The sequence below is a fragment of the Metschnikowia bicuspidata genome (assembly GCF_001664035.1).
Source record: "Metschnikowia bicuspidata var. bicuspidata NRRL YB-4993 chromosome Unknown METBIscaffold_4, whole genome shotgun sequence".
Classification (NCBI taxonomy): Eukaryota; Fungi; Ascomycota; class Pichiomycetes; order Serinales; family Metschnikowiaceae; genus Metschnikowia; species Metschnikowia bicuspidata.
The window spans coordinates 783,896-800,278 of NW_017387734.1; the positions used below are offsets into that span (position 1 = coordinate 783,896).

At 50.9% G+C, this 16,383-nt stretch overlaps 7 protein-coding genes across 7 annotated transcripts in view; 3 read left to right on the forward strand and 4 right to left on the reverse strand.

The window, feature by feature from the left end:
- METBIDRAFT_12440 (uncharacterized protein) overlaps window positions 1-570 on the forward strand; it is a gene marked incomplete at both ends in the record, with an annotated part of 2,844 nt that extends 2,274 nt beyond the window's left edge. The window contains one exon of the mRNA XM_018854229.1: window positions 85-570. Within this exon, the coding sequence (XP_018710959.1) occupies window positions 85-570 (486 nt within the window). The remainder of the gene's footprint in view (window positions 1-84) is intronic.
- A 2,384-nt stretch (window positions 571-2,954) lies between these two features.
- GLY1 (Gly1p) lies at window positions 2,955-4,106 on the forward strand (the record flags this gene model as incomplete). The annotated part of the gene is made up of 1 exon (XM_018857666.1): window positions 2,955-4,106. One exon carries the CDS (start codon window positions 2,955-2,957, stop codon window positions 4,104-4,106), a length of 1,152 nt encoding a protein of 383 aa, XP_018710960.1.
- A 2,207-nt stretch (window positions 4,107-6,313) lies between these two features.
- Window positions 6,314-8,026, forward strand: TPO3 (spermine transporter; the record flags this gene model as incomplete). The annotated part of the gene is made up of 1 exon (XM_018857663.1): window positions 6,314-8,026. One exon carries the CDS (start codon window positions 6,314-6,316, stop codon window positions 8,024-8,026), a length of 1,713 nt encoding a protein of 570 aa, XP_018710961.1.
- Window positions 8,027-8,613: 587 nt separating this feature from the next.
- METBIDRAFT_78821 (alkaline phosphatase) lies at window positions 8,614-10,086 on the reverse strand (the record flags this gene model as incomplete). Its single annotated transcript, XM_018858947.1, has 1 exon — window positions 8,614-10,086. One exon carries the CDS (start codon window positions 10,084-10,086, stop codon window positions 8,614-8,616), a length of 1,473 nt encoding a protein of 490 aa, XP_018710962.1.
- A 1,339-nt stretch (window positions 10,087-11,425) lies between these two features.
- METBIDRAFT_198864 (uncharacterized protein) lies at window positions 11,426-11,930 on the reverse strand. The gene has a single exon (XM_018854906.1). The coding sequence runs from the start codon at window positions 11,809-11,811 to the stop codon at window positions 11,554-11,556; it is 258 nt and encodes an 85-aa protein (XP_018710963.1). The 5' UTR covers window positions 11,812-11,930; the 3' UTR covers window positions 11,426-11,553.
- A 500-nt stretch (window positions 11,931-12,430) lies between these two features.
- METBIDRAFT_43990 (uncharacterized protein) lies at window positions 12,431-13,477 on the reverse strand (the record flags this gene model as incomplete). Its single annotated transcript, XM_018857729.1, has 1 exon — window positions 12,431-13,477. One exon carries the CDS (start codon window positions 13,475-13,477, stop codon window positions 12,431-12,433), a length of 1,047 nt encoding a protein of 348 aa, XP_018710964.1.
- A 764-nt stretch (window positions 13,478-14,241) lies between these two features.
- Window positions 14,242-15,396, reverse strand: METBIDRAFT_78823 (uncharacterized protein; the record flags this gene model as incomplete). The annotated part of the gene is made up of 1 exon (XM_018858948.1): window positions 14,242-15,396. One exon carries the CDS (start codon window positions 15,394-15,396, stop codon window positions 14,242-14,244), a length of 1,155 nt encoding a protein of 384 aa, XP_018710965.1.
- Window positions 15,397-16,383: the final 987 nt, after the last annotated feature.

Sequence of the window (16,383 nt, forward strand, 5' to 3'; positions counted from 1 at the left end):
CAGCAGCCCACCCCTTCCAATGCCATGCATCACTACGCACAAAACATCCGCCAAAACTTTCCCTTCGAAGACCCCGTGTATCAGTCATCTCCTGGCCCTGCTCCCGAACAGGCGTACTTGAACGCCCCGCTTCAGCAGGCGCCTCCCGGTGTATCCAACACTCTATGGAACAACTCCAGTCAAAGTAGCTTCGTCGACAGCAGGATCCCGTTCCTGGACTACTCACTCCAGGCCCAAGTCAACGCCGAGCCGCTCCATCCATCCGTCTCGCAGCACAGCAACTTGAGTGCCGACAACGGCTTGCTTGGAGGGATCTTGCTTCCCTCCACATCGCATTACTCAACCTCCAACAGCATCTGGCTGGATCGATATGTGGGTGCCAACTACGGCCACAACCGCACTGTGTCCTCGGGAAGCCACCTCTGGCGGAACGAAGGCGCACGCCGGGAAAAGTCGCCTGCTACTGGCTTTGTTTCCGAATTCTTGCCCTTCTCGCTGAATACGCTTCCATCGCAAAATGGGTCCACGGAGCCCCACGACCAGCCCGACTACGACATCAGGCTGATGTGAGTCCGGATTTGCATATTAGGTTTTAGATGTCCTGAATTCTTTGTTTTTTTTTTTTTCTTCCAAACTGAAGGAGCTGTCCTTTCATTTTCTTTCGAGCTTTATGGCGGTGTCGTGTCTGGGAGCCAGACACGCTCAGGTTATGTTTCATTGTCGGGAGCCAGACACGCTCAGGTTATGTTTCATTGTCGTTGTTGAACAACGGTAGCAGGTGACCGTATACTATCGCCATGCCAACTAAAGAAAACTGCGCTCCGATGCGAGACGCCATAGAAGATATAGTTGGAAATACTTGAAGGGGTCATCACTACCGTGCAAGATGAAACCGTTACACCTTGCGCATTTTGTACATATTATTTAAATGAGAAGCATTCAGGGAATAGAATACATACATGTACATGTCTGTCAAGGACATGTTATTGAAATGCCAGATTTGCAGTCACCGTTCTATTCATCCAAAGAGCATCAACCGAAAATACGGCGGGTTTTCCGTGTTCCAGACCGTCAAATGGAAAACCAAGCTGTGCATACTATAATTCGAGAAAGTCTGAACCATGAAGATGGACTTAGAAGATGGTTTATTTCGTGTGCAATTCTCACAGAAATTGCCTTGAGATAGTAGTTCATTTAAATGAACATGCTTTGTGCACCAACTTGTAGAAATCTAAATCTGCGTCCATGAGCTTATTGTGTAGTCGGAAATTACTAGTTACAATGAAGATAAGACAGGGTACTGTTCGTGGTTTCGTGCGTGTTGGGCTCACTATTTCGAGGAAACATGCAAGTCTTTCCCAGTTCCTTTTTTGCAAGTGAAGTCCCGAAAAGAGAAATTTGGGAATGAGGGAAACGCTAGCCGGGGGTCTAGGCTCATCAAAATTTGTGTCATTGGGAAAGTGGGTCTAAGTAGCTGCAGAATGTAGGGCGGTCCAAATATATGGCCGAGATATATAGGCGGTATAATACGTGATTGGACTTCCGTGTCGAGCAGCGGAAAAAGTATACACGCTAGAGCCAGTCACGTCTTTAAACAAATAGTATCCGAGAGCGAGCGGAACTGCGGGAACAAGGATTACAAAAACCATAGAAACATCCAGAGAGAGAGAGTTTACAAATTGTGATAGTTGATACATGGTGAGATAGCTATTAAGTTGGGAACGAGACAGCGAGTTGCACGCCACACAACATCCAAGCTGGCGCATGGCAAGAAAGAAGGCAGACAAAAAGTTCCGTGCACATTTTGGCTCTTGTGAATCAGATCACGTAAGAACTGAAGTATACAGGTTGACGGCTATTTACGTCGAGACAAGAGTGGCGATACGGGGTTTCTTCTCAACTCCAAAAGAACTTCCATGGAGGGAGTTATGAAATAGTAGTATAAACAGAGAGCAGGACAAAACCGCATAGCGAAATTTCATGGTGCCAGCCATCACTCTCATCCACACTGCTATTACCTTTTGACCACGCACCACAAGATACGAGTTCTGATGTTTCAGACGCTGAAGTGCACAGAGTCACAGATAAGTCCCAGTCAGAATCATCTCTCTTGACTTCCTAGAAATTGCCCTTTTGGTATCTCTCTTGCAACGAGATAAGGGCAAATCTTTCTCAAATCAGAAATTCTTGCATGCGTATATGCCAGATATTACCCGAGGGCAGCCGTCGCTTAGGCATCTTGAGTGCATTGAGGCCCATGCTGCGGCAACTCGCGGGTAGGCGCAAGGCGAAAAGCTGTGGGCCCAACGCCGCATGGAAAGACGGAGAAACATTCGAGGGCCGGGAACAGCAAAAATACAGTATTCCGTTCCAAAAAAACAACCAGTTGTGTAATACCCAGACACGCTTAGATTTTGTTGTTTTTCTGGGAAATGCCTCACGATTTCCGTGGAGATATTGGCACTGACAAAGGACCACAAGACAGGAGACCTGCATACGCCACGCCTAGACAGATGGTTCTCCGCTTGGGCTCACAGCCGCTGAGTACACTACGCCATACCGGGAATAACAATTCCGAGCAAACACGTCCCGATTCGGGCAACGAAAATCCAGCGAGATCCTGAGTGCTGTCCAGACACCCGGACCGCCTGTGGAGTGGGCAGCAATATAGAGAGGGAGCCACGGCCGGGCCCGAAAAAGCAATTCTCGCTGCGTGGCTCTCTGGCAGGTACAGGGCCTTGGTGCCAGAGGGCAAAGATGACTTGCTGCACCTGCACACAGAACACCCGGTGGAGCAGCCGGGCCCCTGGTCTCACATTAGTCATGCGCCAGCAGGGCAGGTAGATATAAATCCCGTAGCTGTCGCCAATGTAGAATGCGGGCGATAATTTCGGTTCTTCTGAATCTCTTTACCTCTCCTCACAACCTTCTCTAGATTTCGGCATTACAGCACAATGACCGTGCCGGCCTTTGAGTACTCGACCCATAATGAATTTCGCAGTGATACGTTTACGGTGCCCACGGCCTCCATGAACAATGCCGTGGTCCAGGGCTTGTCTGACGGCTCTCTTCTGGTGGGAGACTCTGTTTATAAAGAGGACCCGCTCACGTTGCAATTGGAGGCCAAAATGAGCGCACTCACCGGAAAACCCGCTGCTTTGTTCTGTGCTTCAGGCACGCTTTCCAACCAGGTGGCTCTCCGGGCACACTTACACCAGCCTCCATACTCGATATTGTGCGACCATCGAGCACATGTATTTTTGCACGAGGCCGGGGGTTTGGCGTCGCTTTCGCAGGCCATGGTGCACCCGGTGATTCCCCAAAACGGCAATTACTTGACTTTAGAAGACATCGAGGACAACTTCACGCCCAGCGACGGCGACATCCACGGGGCGCCCACCAAGGTGATCAGCTTGGAAAACACGTTGCACGGCATAATCACCCCCATTGGCGAAATACGGCGGATCTCGCAGTTTGCCCGCGAAAACAACCTCAGGCTCCACTTGGACGGCGCACGCCTATTCAATGCCCTGGTGGAAACCGGAGTTTCGCTCAAGGAATACTGCTCGTACTTCGACTCGGTGTCCATATGCCTCTCCAAGTCCGTGGGCGCGCCCATGGGCTCTGTTTTGGTGGGGGAACAGCCATTAATAGATACTGCCAATCACTTCAAGAAACAGTGCGGCGGCGGCATACGGCAGGTTGGAATCATGGCGCTCATGGCGATGGCGGCCATTGACGAGAACGTGTCGCTTATCCACAGAAGCCACGAGTACGTGAAAGAAGTGGCGCAGTTCTGCGCGGAGCACGACATAGCACTCGAGTCGCCGCCAGACTCCAACTTCATTTTCTTGGATATGAAGAAGAACAAGATGGACGACAAGAAGTTGGTTGCGTTTGGGAACAAGCACCACGTGCGGCTCATGGGCAAGCGGATTGCCTTCCACTTCCAGCTCAGCCGCGAGTCTGTCCACAACCTCAAGCAGGCGTTGCTAGAAAGCAAGCAGGATGCGATTCAAAACCCGTATGTGGGCAGATCGCTGGCCAAGAATATGTATAATGTGGATGTGGTCAAGCTGATCCAGGAAATGGCATTGCACGGCTAGTGGAGGGGAAGACTGCGGTTTTCGGAAGAGCCAGTCATAAATTGGCCGTTTTAATTAGAAACGTTGCGGCAGAAGAATGTAATCCAATGGTTCAATGGAGGAGTAGTTTTGCGATTGAACTATAGGTCCCTCCAAGTTGACATGCGGCGTACGTGTTTGGTTGTCCGGGCCAAATGATGAAGTGCCGATCCATTTATTTGCTGGACGGTGATTTCATCGGGATGACGTCATCCACGCCTAATTGATTCGGTGTGACCGGATTTCGTCTGACTACAGAGAGGAAGCCTGATTTTGCAAGGTGCTTGTGATATCCTGTTAATTCTCTTGCTCACTACTAAAAACCTGGACAAGCAGAAAATCACATTTGCCCCCGATGCGAAAGGAACGAGCAAGGGCCTGGAGGTGAGAGGAACATTCCAATCGGTGTTCGACATGCATCTGACTGAATGCACCGCAGAAATACGGCTGAACATGCGCATAAGGGGATATCGGTGTTGAGACGATACAGAGCACCATGCTTCTTTCCAACCACAGTCTATCAGGGCCAATGTCATGGGGTGAATGTAATATATGCGCAATGTATGAAGGGTTAAAATGCAGTAGGTGTACTAGGGCTTAAAACACAAGCCCTATGTGCTATAGGGTCTGTGCACAACAGGCTCAATATACTAACACTGCAAGCTTACACTATAAGCTCAGTACAGAATTATGAGCTCAATGCACGATGTATTCAATAGACTTTCGTTACAAGAGACTATGTTTCCACTAGCTACATACCACTAGCTATGCAAGGGACTTCACGGGGCACGCGGATTGCCATTATTGGAACACTGGAACCTTTGGAACTCTGTGGGAGCTATATTCCATCTCCGTGTCTAATCTAGAGGTCACGTGAAAGGGCTCTGGAACCCGAAAGATTTTTCCATGGGTGATATCCGACGGAACTCGCGATAAGAGTAGTGCATATAGCCGCATATGCGCGTACAGGGACCGTACAAGCTATACCAATACTGTTAGCCGACAGCTATGTACCAATAGCTGTGTCCCCAATAATATACATCCAGTAGCCAGCGACTACTACCGGATGTTTATTCTAGGATTCGATGATGTATCTAATTCGGAAACAAATGCGGGTCAAGAGGACCGCCAGGCCGTGGCAAGCGGAAGGGGCGGGCCAAGTCTAGGTACGTATCGGGGAGCTGTTTGAAGGTTATGTTATCGTAGCTGTGTCCTGTAATACCAGAAACAAAAACAAAAACAAAAATAAAACAAACAACAAACAAAAAACAAACAAAAAACAAACAGAGACGGACAAGGGTTCTCAGCACACAACAGCAGTGCAAGGTGACATTGCTGTCGAGGTGCAGCGAACATCGCTTCTTACTTTCACCGAATCCTTAAATAATTGTCGCTTCAGCCATCGATTCACTTCAAAAAAAAAAAAAGACACAGCTAGGATTCTGGCCCAGATGCGGAAGCACCAGTCCTGTAGAGAGTTACTCGCCCAGATAGGCCATAACTATCTTGCCTTCCAAGATAGAGAGGGAAAATCTCACCACCGGTATAGCCGGTCATTCATCAACTACAAAACTCTAATATCAATGTATATTATCGTGACACTGATGGTATTGCTGTAGATAGTCCGTTTCACTCGACGGTCCAAAGCTAAAATACGACAATCAGCCACTAACGAAAAAAGCCAATCACTGGCCACTTCCGTGAATGTCCGTGGACGGCCCGGAAAGACGTCAGCACGAGGCTGGCTCCCTGGATGCAGTCCCGCAACCTTCCGCAGAGGCGGGACCTGGAACGCCATGGAAAGCGGCCGCCCCCCGAAAAGTGCCGGCAGAAACCATTCTGGGATTTTGCACAAATTGCTACCTTCAAAAAAAAAAAACAAAAACGCTCATAACCACACGGTCCTAATCGGCAGCCCCCTCGGCACGCCGCCGTGGCCCGGCCATGGCACGGCAGAAACCGGGCGAGTGCCGAAATCAGAACAATCTAGCGCGCGGCTGGCGCCGTCGTGCACATCCGGCTGCGCGGTTCCGGCTCCCTGCAGGACCGCATCCATGGTGCCGGATTTTGCATCCTTTTCCCCGGAACCGTTCGTTGCTATATAAGAAGCCCCATGCCCCCGTCGTGGCTCCCAGAATCCATACCCTCAACTACCGGAATCCCAGGCCTTTTGCTCCATACACACCAGCATGAGTGAAACGTCATCTTTCGCAGACTCGTACAACCCGCGAGAATACGGCGAGGCCGATGCCGCCAGCAAGCAGCTCAAAAACAGCCTCTCCAGAACCGAAACCGGCAAGTCGCTACGAAGCTTGGGCCTCGACAGCTCCATCCCCCAACCCGACATCATTGCGCCTCCGGTCAGCAACCCGATTTTCCCCGAGGAGTACAATTTGGAGACGGAAACCGGACTTGTCCGTGTCGAGACATTGCGGTCGTTGGGCCGGACTAAAAGCGGCAAGACAGAGGAGTCCAGCAGCGACAAGACCGCGGCAGAGCTTGATCCGGACATCGAGCTTGTCACGTTTGTGAACAACGACCCCGAAAACCCGTACAACTGGCTGCCTCGCTGGAAGTGGTGGTACACGTTTGTGTATTCGTGGGCTGTGATCAGCGCGGCCTACGGCTCGTCTTCCTTGGCGGGTGGTTTGCCCCTCATCAACGAGAAGTACAACGTGTCCACGGAGGTGTCCACGCTCACGGTGTCGTTGATGGTGATTGGATTTTTGGTGGGCCCGTTGCTCTGGGCCCCGCTCTCGGAGCAGATCGGCCGCCGGCCGGTGTACATCATCAGTTTCTTCTTGTACACGGTGTTCAACATCCCCGTGGCGTTGTCGCCCAACATCGGCGGGGTGCTTGTGTGCCGGTTTCTCCTTGGCGTGTTCTCGTCGTCGGCCTTGACCAACGTGGGCGCCTCGTTGGTGGACATCCACAACGAGACGCGCGGCTTGGCCATTGCGTTCTTTTCCTTCTGCCCCTACTCGGGCCCGGTGCTCGGCGGTATCGTCAACGGGTTCATCAGTGTGGACTCCGGCCGCTACGACCTCATGGTATGGATGAACATGGCGTTTGCCGGCGTCATGTGGGTTTTGATGGCCACCATTCCTGAGACCTATGCGCCAGTGATCTTGAAGAAAAGAGCCAAGCGCTTGAGGAAGGAAACGGGCAACCCCAACATCATGACGGAGCAGGAGGCGTCGCCGCTCTCGTTTTCCGAGTTGGTCAACAACAACTTGGTGCGCCCGCTCAAGTTCATTGTCACGGAGCCCGTGTTGGACTTGATCTGCTCGTTCGTGGCGCTCATCTACGCGTTGCTCTACGCCTTTTTCTTTGCCTACCCCGTGATTTTCAACGAGCTCTACGGCTACGGCGACGACAAGATCGGCCTCATGTACATTCCCATTTTGATCGGGGCCGGCTTTGCCGTGATCACAACGCCCATTCTTGAGTCCAAGTACAAGGTGCTTTGCGGCAGGAGACGCCCCACGCCCGAGGACCGGCTAGTGGGCGCCATGATCGGGTCGCCCTTCCCATGCATCGCCTTGTTTATTCTTGGGGCCACGTCGCAGAAAGACATCATCTGGGTGGGCCCCGCGTCGTCGGGCATTGCCTTTGGCTTTGGCATGGTGTTGATCTACTACTCCTTGAACAACTACATTCTCGACACCTACCACAAGTACGCGGCGTCCGCGTTGGCCACCAAGGTGTTTTTGAGAAGTGCCGGCGGGGCGGCGTTCCCGTTATTTGTCACCCAGATGTACGAAGGCATGGGTCTCCGTTGGGCCAGTTTCTTGTTGGCGTTCGTGTCCTTGGCCATGGTGGCTGTGCCGTTTGGCTTTTACAAGTACGGCGCTCCTTTGCGGAAGAAACTCTGCAAGGAGGACTACTCGGTACAGCTCTAATCCCTGTGGCTAGCTCTCTTATCCCTGTGGCTAGCTCTCTTATAGATTAATTAATATTCGGTACAATGCGTCTCGCGAGAAGCAAATCAAGAAATGAACCACAGCCGCACAAAATAGTGCCACGTGTGGGGAGAACAGTGGCCCGGTGGATCTACCCTTTTGATTGGCTCAATGCAGTCTGGTCGGTATACTTCCTGTTTGGTTTCATTTCACCTTTAGTGGAAAGCACACCCTGATAATTATGAGTACACGACGATCAGAGAGCACTGAGAAGTCACCTTTCCATTTGCCTCGCCCTACGAGAAGTCTTAGGAATCTTAGAGTTCGCACGCTGTACATGGTCCTCATCAGGGCCATCAGTCCTCTGATTGACTCCCCGTCACTTGCTGACGAAGCCTTGTATTAATAAGAACAATACAGCATATGCAAGAGTTTGAGCGTCTGGTTCGAATTCACCCGGTGCCTCATCTACCCCAAGACTCCCAGGACAAGAGCACACCCAATACTCTCCCCGCCCCATCACCACTCTCTTCGCAATACAGACCAGCTCGTCTTACATACGCCCGTCTTGCACCATACCACCAAGCCTAGGCCTCGAGCGGGTGCTCGAACATGGCCCGCGCCAGCCCCGCAACATCCGAGACAGCCACGCCCGGCGAGTGCTTGGTGTCCCTGAGCAACTCCGTGACATCGGCCAAGCTCACGCCCGTGAGCGTCTCCATGAACGCGCCGAGCTCGATGTTCTCGTGGCTGCCCAAGAGACCCAGGTACGCGCCGCGCTGGTAGAGCTGGCGGTTGATGTGCTCCGAGTTCGAGTACGCGTAGATGTTGACGTCCACGGCCGAGTGGCCGTGGGTGGTCCAGCCGGTCTGCGAGCGCACGGACACCATGTTGTTCAAGAAGTACAACAAGCGCTCGGGCGAGCTGGCGAGGCGCGCGATCTGGGCCACCTCGTCCGCGGTGTGGTCGAGAATGCCCATGTCCGCCTCCACGATTTCCTCGGCAATGAACTTGCTGAAGGCCGCGGCCTCGAGATCCGGGCCGTACGACCTCCGCTTGCCGAGGATCTTCCTGGTCAAGTACTCGCCCGAGTGCGTGCTGTTGAGCAACACCTGCGGGTACCACAAGTAGTCCGGGTAGGCGGGCGTGACCTGGCGCGCGGTGACGAGCCCGCCGGTCTCGTGGTCCGACGTGGAGATGGCCACGGTGGCCACGTCGGACGCGTCGATGAAGTCCAACACCGCCTTGTACGCGTCGTCGTACGCCAACACCTCCCGGACCTGGGCCGCCGGGTCGTTGTGGTGGCCTGCGTGGTCGATCCGCGAGCCCTCGATCAATAGGAAGAAGCCGTGGGCCGAGTCCGCCGTGGCCTTGCTCAACGCGGTCAACGCGGTCCGCACCTGTTCCGCCAACGAGGGGTGCACGCGCGCGTCGCGGTCGATGTCGTAGGGGATGTCCGTGGGCGCCAAGAGGCCCAAGAGCGGGAGCGTCACGTTCTCGCCCGACGCCAACGCGTCGAACGCCGCGCGGTCGCCCACGTAGGTGTAGTTGCTGGCCTCGGCCTCGGCCACCAAGTTCCGCAGGTCCGCGCGGCAGCCGCCCGGCACGCTGGACGGGAGGAAATGGCACCGGCCGCCGCCCAAAACCAAGTCCACCGTCCGGCCCAACGGGTACCCGCCCAACTGCTGCTCCGCTATCAAGTCCTCCTGGAAGCGGTAGTCGACATGCGCGCTGAACGCCGCGGGCGTGGCGTCCGTGATCCGCGTGGTCACCACGAGCCCGGTGAGGTAGCCCTGCAACTTCAAGGCCTCCAAAATCGTGCCGCAGGGGCTCTTGTCGGGACCCACGCCAATGGCGCCGTTGTACGACTTGAGCCCGCAGCTGAACGCCGTGGCGCCCGCCGCGGAGTCCGTGACCAACGAGTCGTTGGACCGTGTCCGCGAGGTGCCTATGAAATGCTGGTCTAGATACAAGAGATCATCGATCGGCCGCCCGTCGCGGTGCTGGCGGAACGAGCGGGCCAAGGAGAGCGACGCGGGGCCCATGCCGTCCGTGACCATGAAAATCACGTTTTTCTTGCCTGGCGCCGGCGTTGCGGCGGATTGCAGGCCGGTGCTAGCCGCCCAAAGCTTGTATGTGAGCACCACCACCAAGAGCACCTGTGCTGCGGCGACAAGCGAAAGCGGGCGGACCCACAGTTTCTTTTTTGCGTGCTGGCTGTAGTGGAACGGTTGATCCATACTTACTGTCTGATGTCTGTGGGGTTTGCAGGTTTGCAGACGATACCCCGGGTAGTAAGAATCTGGACGAGGTGCGAGGGGAACCTTGTCTTATCAGCGCGGCGCGCGGCGCTGGGTGCAGGACAGAGGTATTGGGTTGGGGCTGGCGGCCCGGTGCTGGAAATTGGGGGTGGACTGGGGAGTTTATTGGGGAGTTTATTGGGGAGCTGATTGGGGAGTGGATTGGAGGTGGCGGCCCGGGCTTTGGCTTAAATGTGCTATGTTTGCTGGCGGCCGCCCGTCACGTGTCGAAGCATGGGGAAAGACTACACATGGGGCTAGACTCCACATGGGAAAACTACACAGGACATGGGCGGGACACGCCCAGAGGTTTATTAGCCCCATGTCGACGTTTGCCGTTTGACTGCGCCGTGCCATGCTTGTCACGCAGTGTCGGGAACAGTGGGTCACTTTGGGCGTATGGTGCGAGTCGTGAAAACAGCAATTCAAGTCGTTTGAAAAGAGGGGTGGCGGGAACTCGACGGCTGCAAACCTCACGACTGAGGCACGCTGTGTCTTGCGGACGGCCCGGTATCGGCCCGAATAGTACTATACGTTCATTTTGCCGCAACTCTCGGCATATGAAGAAACCGGAAAAGACCGTGCAAGCTGCATTCAAGCGATCGCGGAATACGCTCGAGGCAGGCGTTTTTTCACATCCAGCAGCTTCGAGACTGGCTTTCCACACTCTGTAAGAAAGCATGACGCCGTTCTGACGGAACCCTCGGCGGGCTCCGTCTCGAGACCTAAAAGAACCACAAGCATCAAAGAATATTCACCTTTCAGATGTGGGGACTCAGTCCCGGGGCCAGGAGCACCAAGGAATGACGTTCCCCGGGAATCAAGTTCCGCACAAACAGAAGAGCACCAAACACACCTGGGTGGATAAGATTGTGGGCAAGGAAGTCTGAGGTCCAGAGGCGGTGACGGCGAAGGAAGAAGGAGGGGACGGGGCAGAGGAAACAAAGAAGACGGCACCGAAAAGAGAGCATTCGAGTCTGAACTGAAGAAACAGGAAGATGACTGAGATATCAGCTGCTCCAGAAACGTATGTTTGATTTGTATTTCTGACACTCACCTTGTGCCACACATACCCTCTTTGTAGCTTTACATTTCTTTGAGTATAAGTTCAAATGATGAAACTAGAAAGGCTTAGTCGGTCCAAGCCTGAAGGTTTACTAGGCGCCTCCAATTCTAGGCCGTACTTCCATGCTCTTGCATCAATAGCACGACAACAAAACATGGTGCTCATAAAATTTCGCGGTCTCTCAAGGTATTCTCGAGTATTGTCTCTTTGAGCGCAGTGAAGACCAATTGAATGTTCGAAGTGTCAGTTGCTACTCCAGCCCGCCACATCACTTGACAAGTGCCTGCGAAATCCATGGTACCTACAAATCCATGTATTGGCGCAGCGAAACGCGGCACATACTCTAGAATAAGACTGGATGTCCTGTCAATCGAATAAGCCGGAAAACAAACAGACCCGGAGCCATTACAGTGTATCATTGTGGAAGCTTTACAATACTGTACAATGGCTAAAACTCCCAAGCTGTGATCGAAAACTCAACCGGCTAAAGTAATACGCCACCTTAAAAATCCGTGGCCACGACTCATTCTTGCGGATTGGAGCTTTAGACATTCCTGGAACCTCAACTCTAGCTTTAAATAGCCCTATAAAACGCCAGAGTTTCATTGTAGAGCCACTTTGGAGAGGGACGGCTGTTCCGGCCCGCTGGCTCAGAAAATGGACGATGGCTCAGGAAAGACGCCCAGATTTGACACGCATTCCTTTTTTAGGACCGTGCAAGACCCAAAGAATCAAAAGCTAGGATACATCAAAGTTCGCCGCAAAAGTGAAAAAAAGCGGTGGTTTTCCTTATCCCAAGAAAGAAGGCTTGTAGAATACGCTTCGAGCTGGAATGAGAGACGCTCCATCCGTGATATAGACGGAACAACGAGAAAAAAATAACCACTTCGTATTTTCAGTGACCATAAGAAGCCAACGTATTTCAAATTTCAACAAGAAATACAAATCATACACCCGGCCGCAGCCCTCATGTAAATCCGTGAGCTACAACAAGATAAACCACAGGAAGCACCATGTATCTATATTGCTAATCTGTGGCTAGAAATCATCAATTGCATGGCCCTCGATATGCCGGGCAAAATGCTTTGCGACTACTATATCCATCACCAGAAGACCCACTAGTTTTTGCAAAACAACCCCACATCTGCTTTTCCCGATATCCTTTATATCCACAGACTTCTCGTCAAGCTCGGTGAGCGAAATCAATTGGCTCTCCGAAATGTTGCCCTGAATTAACTCACCGGCTTCCGAAAGACAATGGCTCTTGGAATCGACGATAATTTTGGTGCTCTGGCCCGTGTAAAACTCACGGAGAAACTGCAAGTCAAGCTCAATCATATGAGGCTTGTACGAGCCAATTAAAGATACAAATGTCGTTTTTCCTGGATCAGAATTAATATACGTGCTTTTGATTATGGCGTCCGTGGAAGGCGTGCAACCAAAGATGAGCGAGCTTTCCCTGACACTTGCCTCAATGGACAAAACGTCTTCAAAGCCAAAAACAAGCAACTTTTGGGTGATCACACCGCGGAGCTTGTGTGCAAGCGTTTTTGCAGATTCAGAAGTTCGGCTGATGATGTTCACCTGAGCTAGATTAGGATAGAGTCTGGTGGCCAAGATCACGTGCCAGAACGCCTGGGGCCCGGCGCCAAAAACCAGCAAAGACAACAAATTTTCATTCGCCAATTTGGGATCAAACACCTTGACCATGGACACGCAGCTGGCCAAAGCTGTGCGGAAGGCCGTGAGTGTCTTTGCATTTAAAACAGCCAATAATTCACCCAGATACTCGTCGAGCACCGAGACATTGCCCTGGAATCCCAAGCCTTTCGCCAGATTCGAGGGGCCTCCACTGATGACCTTAACACCTACAATTTCCGGTAGTATACAAGGCATAAAAAGATGGGTGGAATCCGAGTCTGGGGTGGTGGAAACTCGTACCGTGCGTTCTGGAACTGCGTCGGGAAACTGCTGAAATTTGGTGAGGCCCGAAAGAAGCAAGGGAACATAAACATTTAGGATTGTATCTTTGTCCAAATTTTCCATAAGGTATGCCGTAATGGCCGAGTCGGAGATGACTTTCATTTTATCTGCGATTCCATGTCGAAAACCGGGATCAGACTGGACTATTATATGAGAAAGCATTCGGCGCACGTGACCTCCAGTTTTGGGATCTCATCCCCGGATTTCTGGACGCTCCGGAACCGGCGCAGCGGTGGCGGGCTTATCTTATCGAGAATTCGGTCTGGCAAATGGGTCGTTGAATTTTTCAAGTATGTGTATTTTTATTTGTCTTGAATTTTATTTCAATCTTTATGCTGACTGGGAAACTTTATGGACTTTGTGGCCCGAAAACATCAATCTCTTTAGGATATTTTGGTCGATTAGTGATTGGTCCATGCTGCACCGGCCAGGGCAAAACATGGCAGTCGTAAGCGAGATATCCGAGAATGCATATAATATATTTCAAGGGGGGTTGACTAGCCGAGATCTGCCCGTATGTGTTGAATCTGATCATTTCAGTATTTCTGAATATTCACAATCTGTGATTGATAACTAGTATTTGTTTGAGCATTTTCAAAATTAGCGGGTATACGAAAAGCTCAGACATTTTCAACACCACTCTCTTAACAGGCTGATACTGCAAAATTAGTGAATGGACGCTAGTATTAAGCAAAAAATGATCATTAAACCCTACAAGATGTTCATCAATAAACATTCGTGTTTGCGAAAAAACTACAGAAAAAAATACAAAAAATCGAATAAGCTCAGCTCTTTTGGCTCTAAACAAATGAAGATCTAAGTAAATGTACTCAAATATGATCCCGCATCAAATCGAGAACGACTTTCTAGTGCGCATACAGCACCTCGCATTCATAGTCTAGCTCCATTGCCTCGGGCTTTATCATTCGTTCCCTTTCTGCTTTGAGATCCATTAATATCTTCTGTAATTCTGGGAACCCAGCCGAATCAGGGAAATGCGTCGTGAGTATGTCCTCTAGGTTATGAATCAAAGAGAACACATACGCTCGAGCCATGACTTCATTTGTATCCATAGATTTGTAGACCTTGAACTTCCACGACGTCTGCTTCAACGCAGAAAGAAGCGCCGATCGTCCATGTGCGAGTTGCGCCTCAATACTTCTCTGGACCAAGTCACATGATGCGACTTTCACAAACAACATCTGGGGCGTATTTAATTGATGTTGATGAAGGATTTTGGTCAAAATCTCACCATTTCGGGCCGTGGTGGCTTCCCAAACAAGAAATGAGCTTTTTAGAGAGTTCAACTCCTCGATGATGGCTTTTTCCTCGCCCATGCCAATGTACTCGAAAAAAAATTTCCACACAATACGCTCGTAGAACGGCAGAAGCTGATGTTTTCGAATGAGGGGCAAAAACTCAGTGCCAAAGCTCAGTTTTAACTGCTTGACAATCTCCAACGGCTGTTGCAAGTCGTGGTACTTCTTCAAAAGGAGAATTTTGAGCTCGACAAAATTAATGTTGGACCAGCCATGCTTTGTGAACTCCGAACGATTAATGTTGGCCACGTCAAAAGGGAGTTTCGTGAGGTCTTTGAGGTGTTTGTTGAGTAGAAAACGCATTAAAAGCGGCAACGAGAGCTGCTTTTCGATGTACGACGAGCGGAGGAGATCCAACAACTCGGCCTCGTTCGTTAGAGATTTCACGTGCACATTTAGGTTTTTGATGGCGGGCAGTTTCTTGGGCCACGAGACGAATTCTGTGGCGTGGCGCAAATCGGACATCAAGTTAGCAATCAGTTTTTGGTGTACGGCGCTGGGCCCCTCAAAGCTTATAGGCTGCTGGTGCTTGAATTCCGCGTATTCTTCCGAAACAGAGCCTTTTTGGAGATTTCGGAAAAGCGAAGGTTTATATGTGGTGCTTTTCGTGATATCTTTATGAGGCGCTAGTAGGCCCAAAGCGCCCGCAAGGGACAAGGAGTCTGTTTTTGTGCTTTTGTATTTATTGAAGATGAGCCTCATATGGCCCTGCCTAGCCAAGGATCCCCTGCTCATTTTTTTTGTTGGAGTTTGAAGGGCAGTAGAGATGAGAAGAGGATGGCCAAACGGATGGAGCAGGATCGTCTTGCTATGCCCTGTTTTTGAAGTGAACGTCAAAGCTCAACAGAATAGGTCCTTATTATTGGTCAATAAAATGCTGATTAATGCTGTGTGCTTGGAGAAAGAAGTATGTTGGGAGGTTGAGGATGCGTGACTATGAGGCCTCTCGCACGAGTCACGTGCCCGCAATGGTCAAGGTTGGCCATGTAATTGGGCCGCGCACGCCTTGAAAGTCGATTTTGCAGGTTCCAAGGCAAAAGACAGGGAGCATTGGGGCGGAATGTTGAGTGGAAAATCTAGTGAGCTCAGATCCAGGAATAGTAATTATGGGCAAGACCTTAAGAAGACCCAAATTCAACAAGCAATATTTGAGACGTAGTAAGCCTGATCGCGGCCGCGCATTTGCAATTGCAGCATACTGCAAAAATCATGGCCATCAGACGGTATTGCTGCCGAATGATTGAGCCTCTCCATTTCTTTCGGTGCAACATTTTGCGATAGCATTTGAATTCTAGCTCTTGAGAACTTCAGTAAATGACAAACGTTACAATCTGCGGTATGTATATGGGGCATCAGCTAGCTCATGGCTTTACGTGATATGCGTGAACTTCGTAATATGCGTGGACTTCGTAATATGCGTAGACTTCATAATATGCGTGGATTTCATAATATGCGTGAACTTAGTAATATACGAGGGCTTCGAGAACTCGTTTATGCTCAAGTTCAAGCGAAATCATCAGTTCAGTAATATGTGTCATACTTTAATTAGAAACGACAAAGAAGGTTTCGCTACAATGTCCAGGACATTATAAAACTAGAAATCACAACTTTTATTAGGTTCAGAGATATATATATATATATATATATATGCTTACGACCAGTAAGTAGGGCTTCACAACTTCTGTGTTT

What these genes read in the sequence shown, in the direction of transcription:
- METBIDRAFT_198864 (XM_018854906.1), bottom strand. Translation starts at nt 11,811, where the DNA reads ATGATACACTGTAATGGCTCCGGGTCTGTTTGTTTTCCGGCTTATTCG.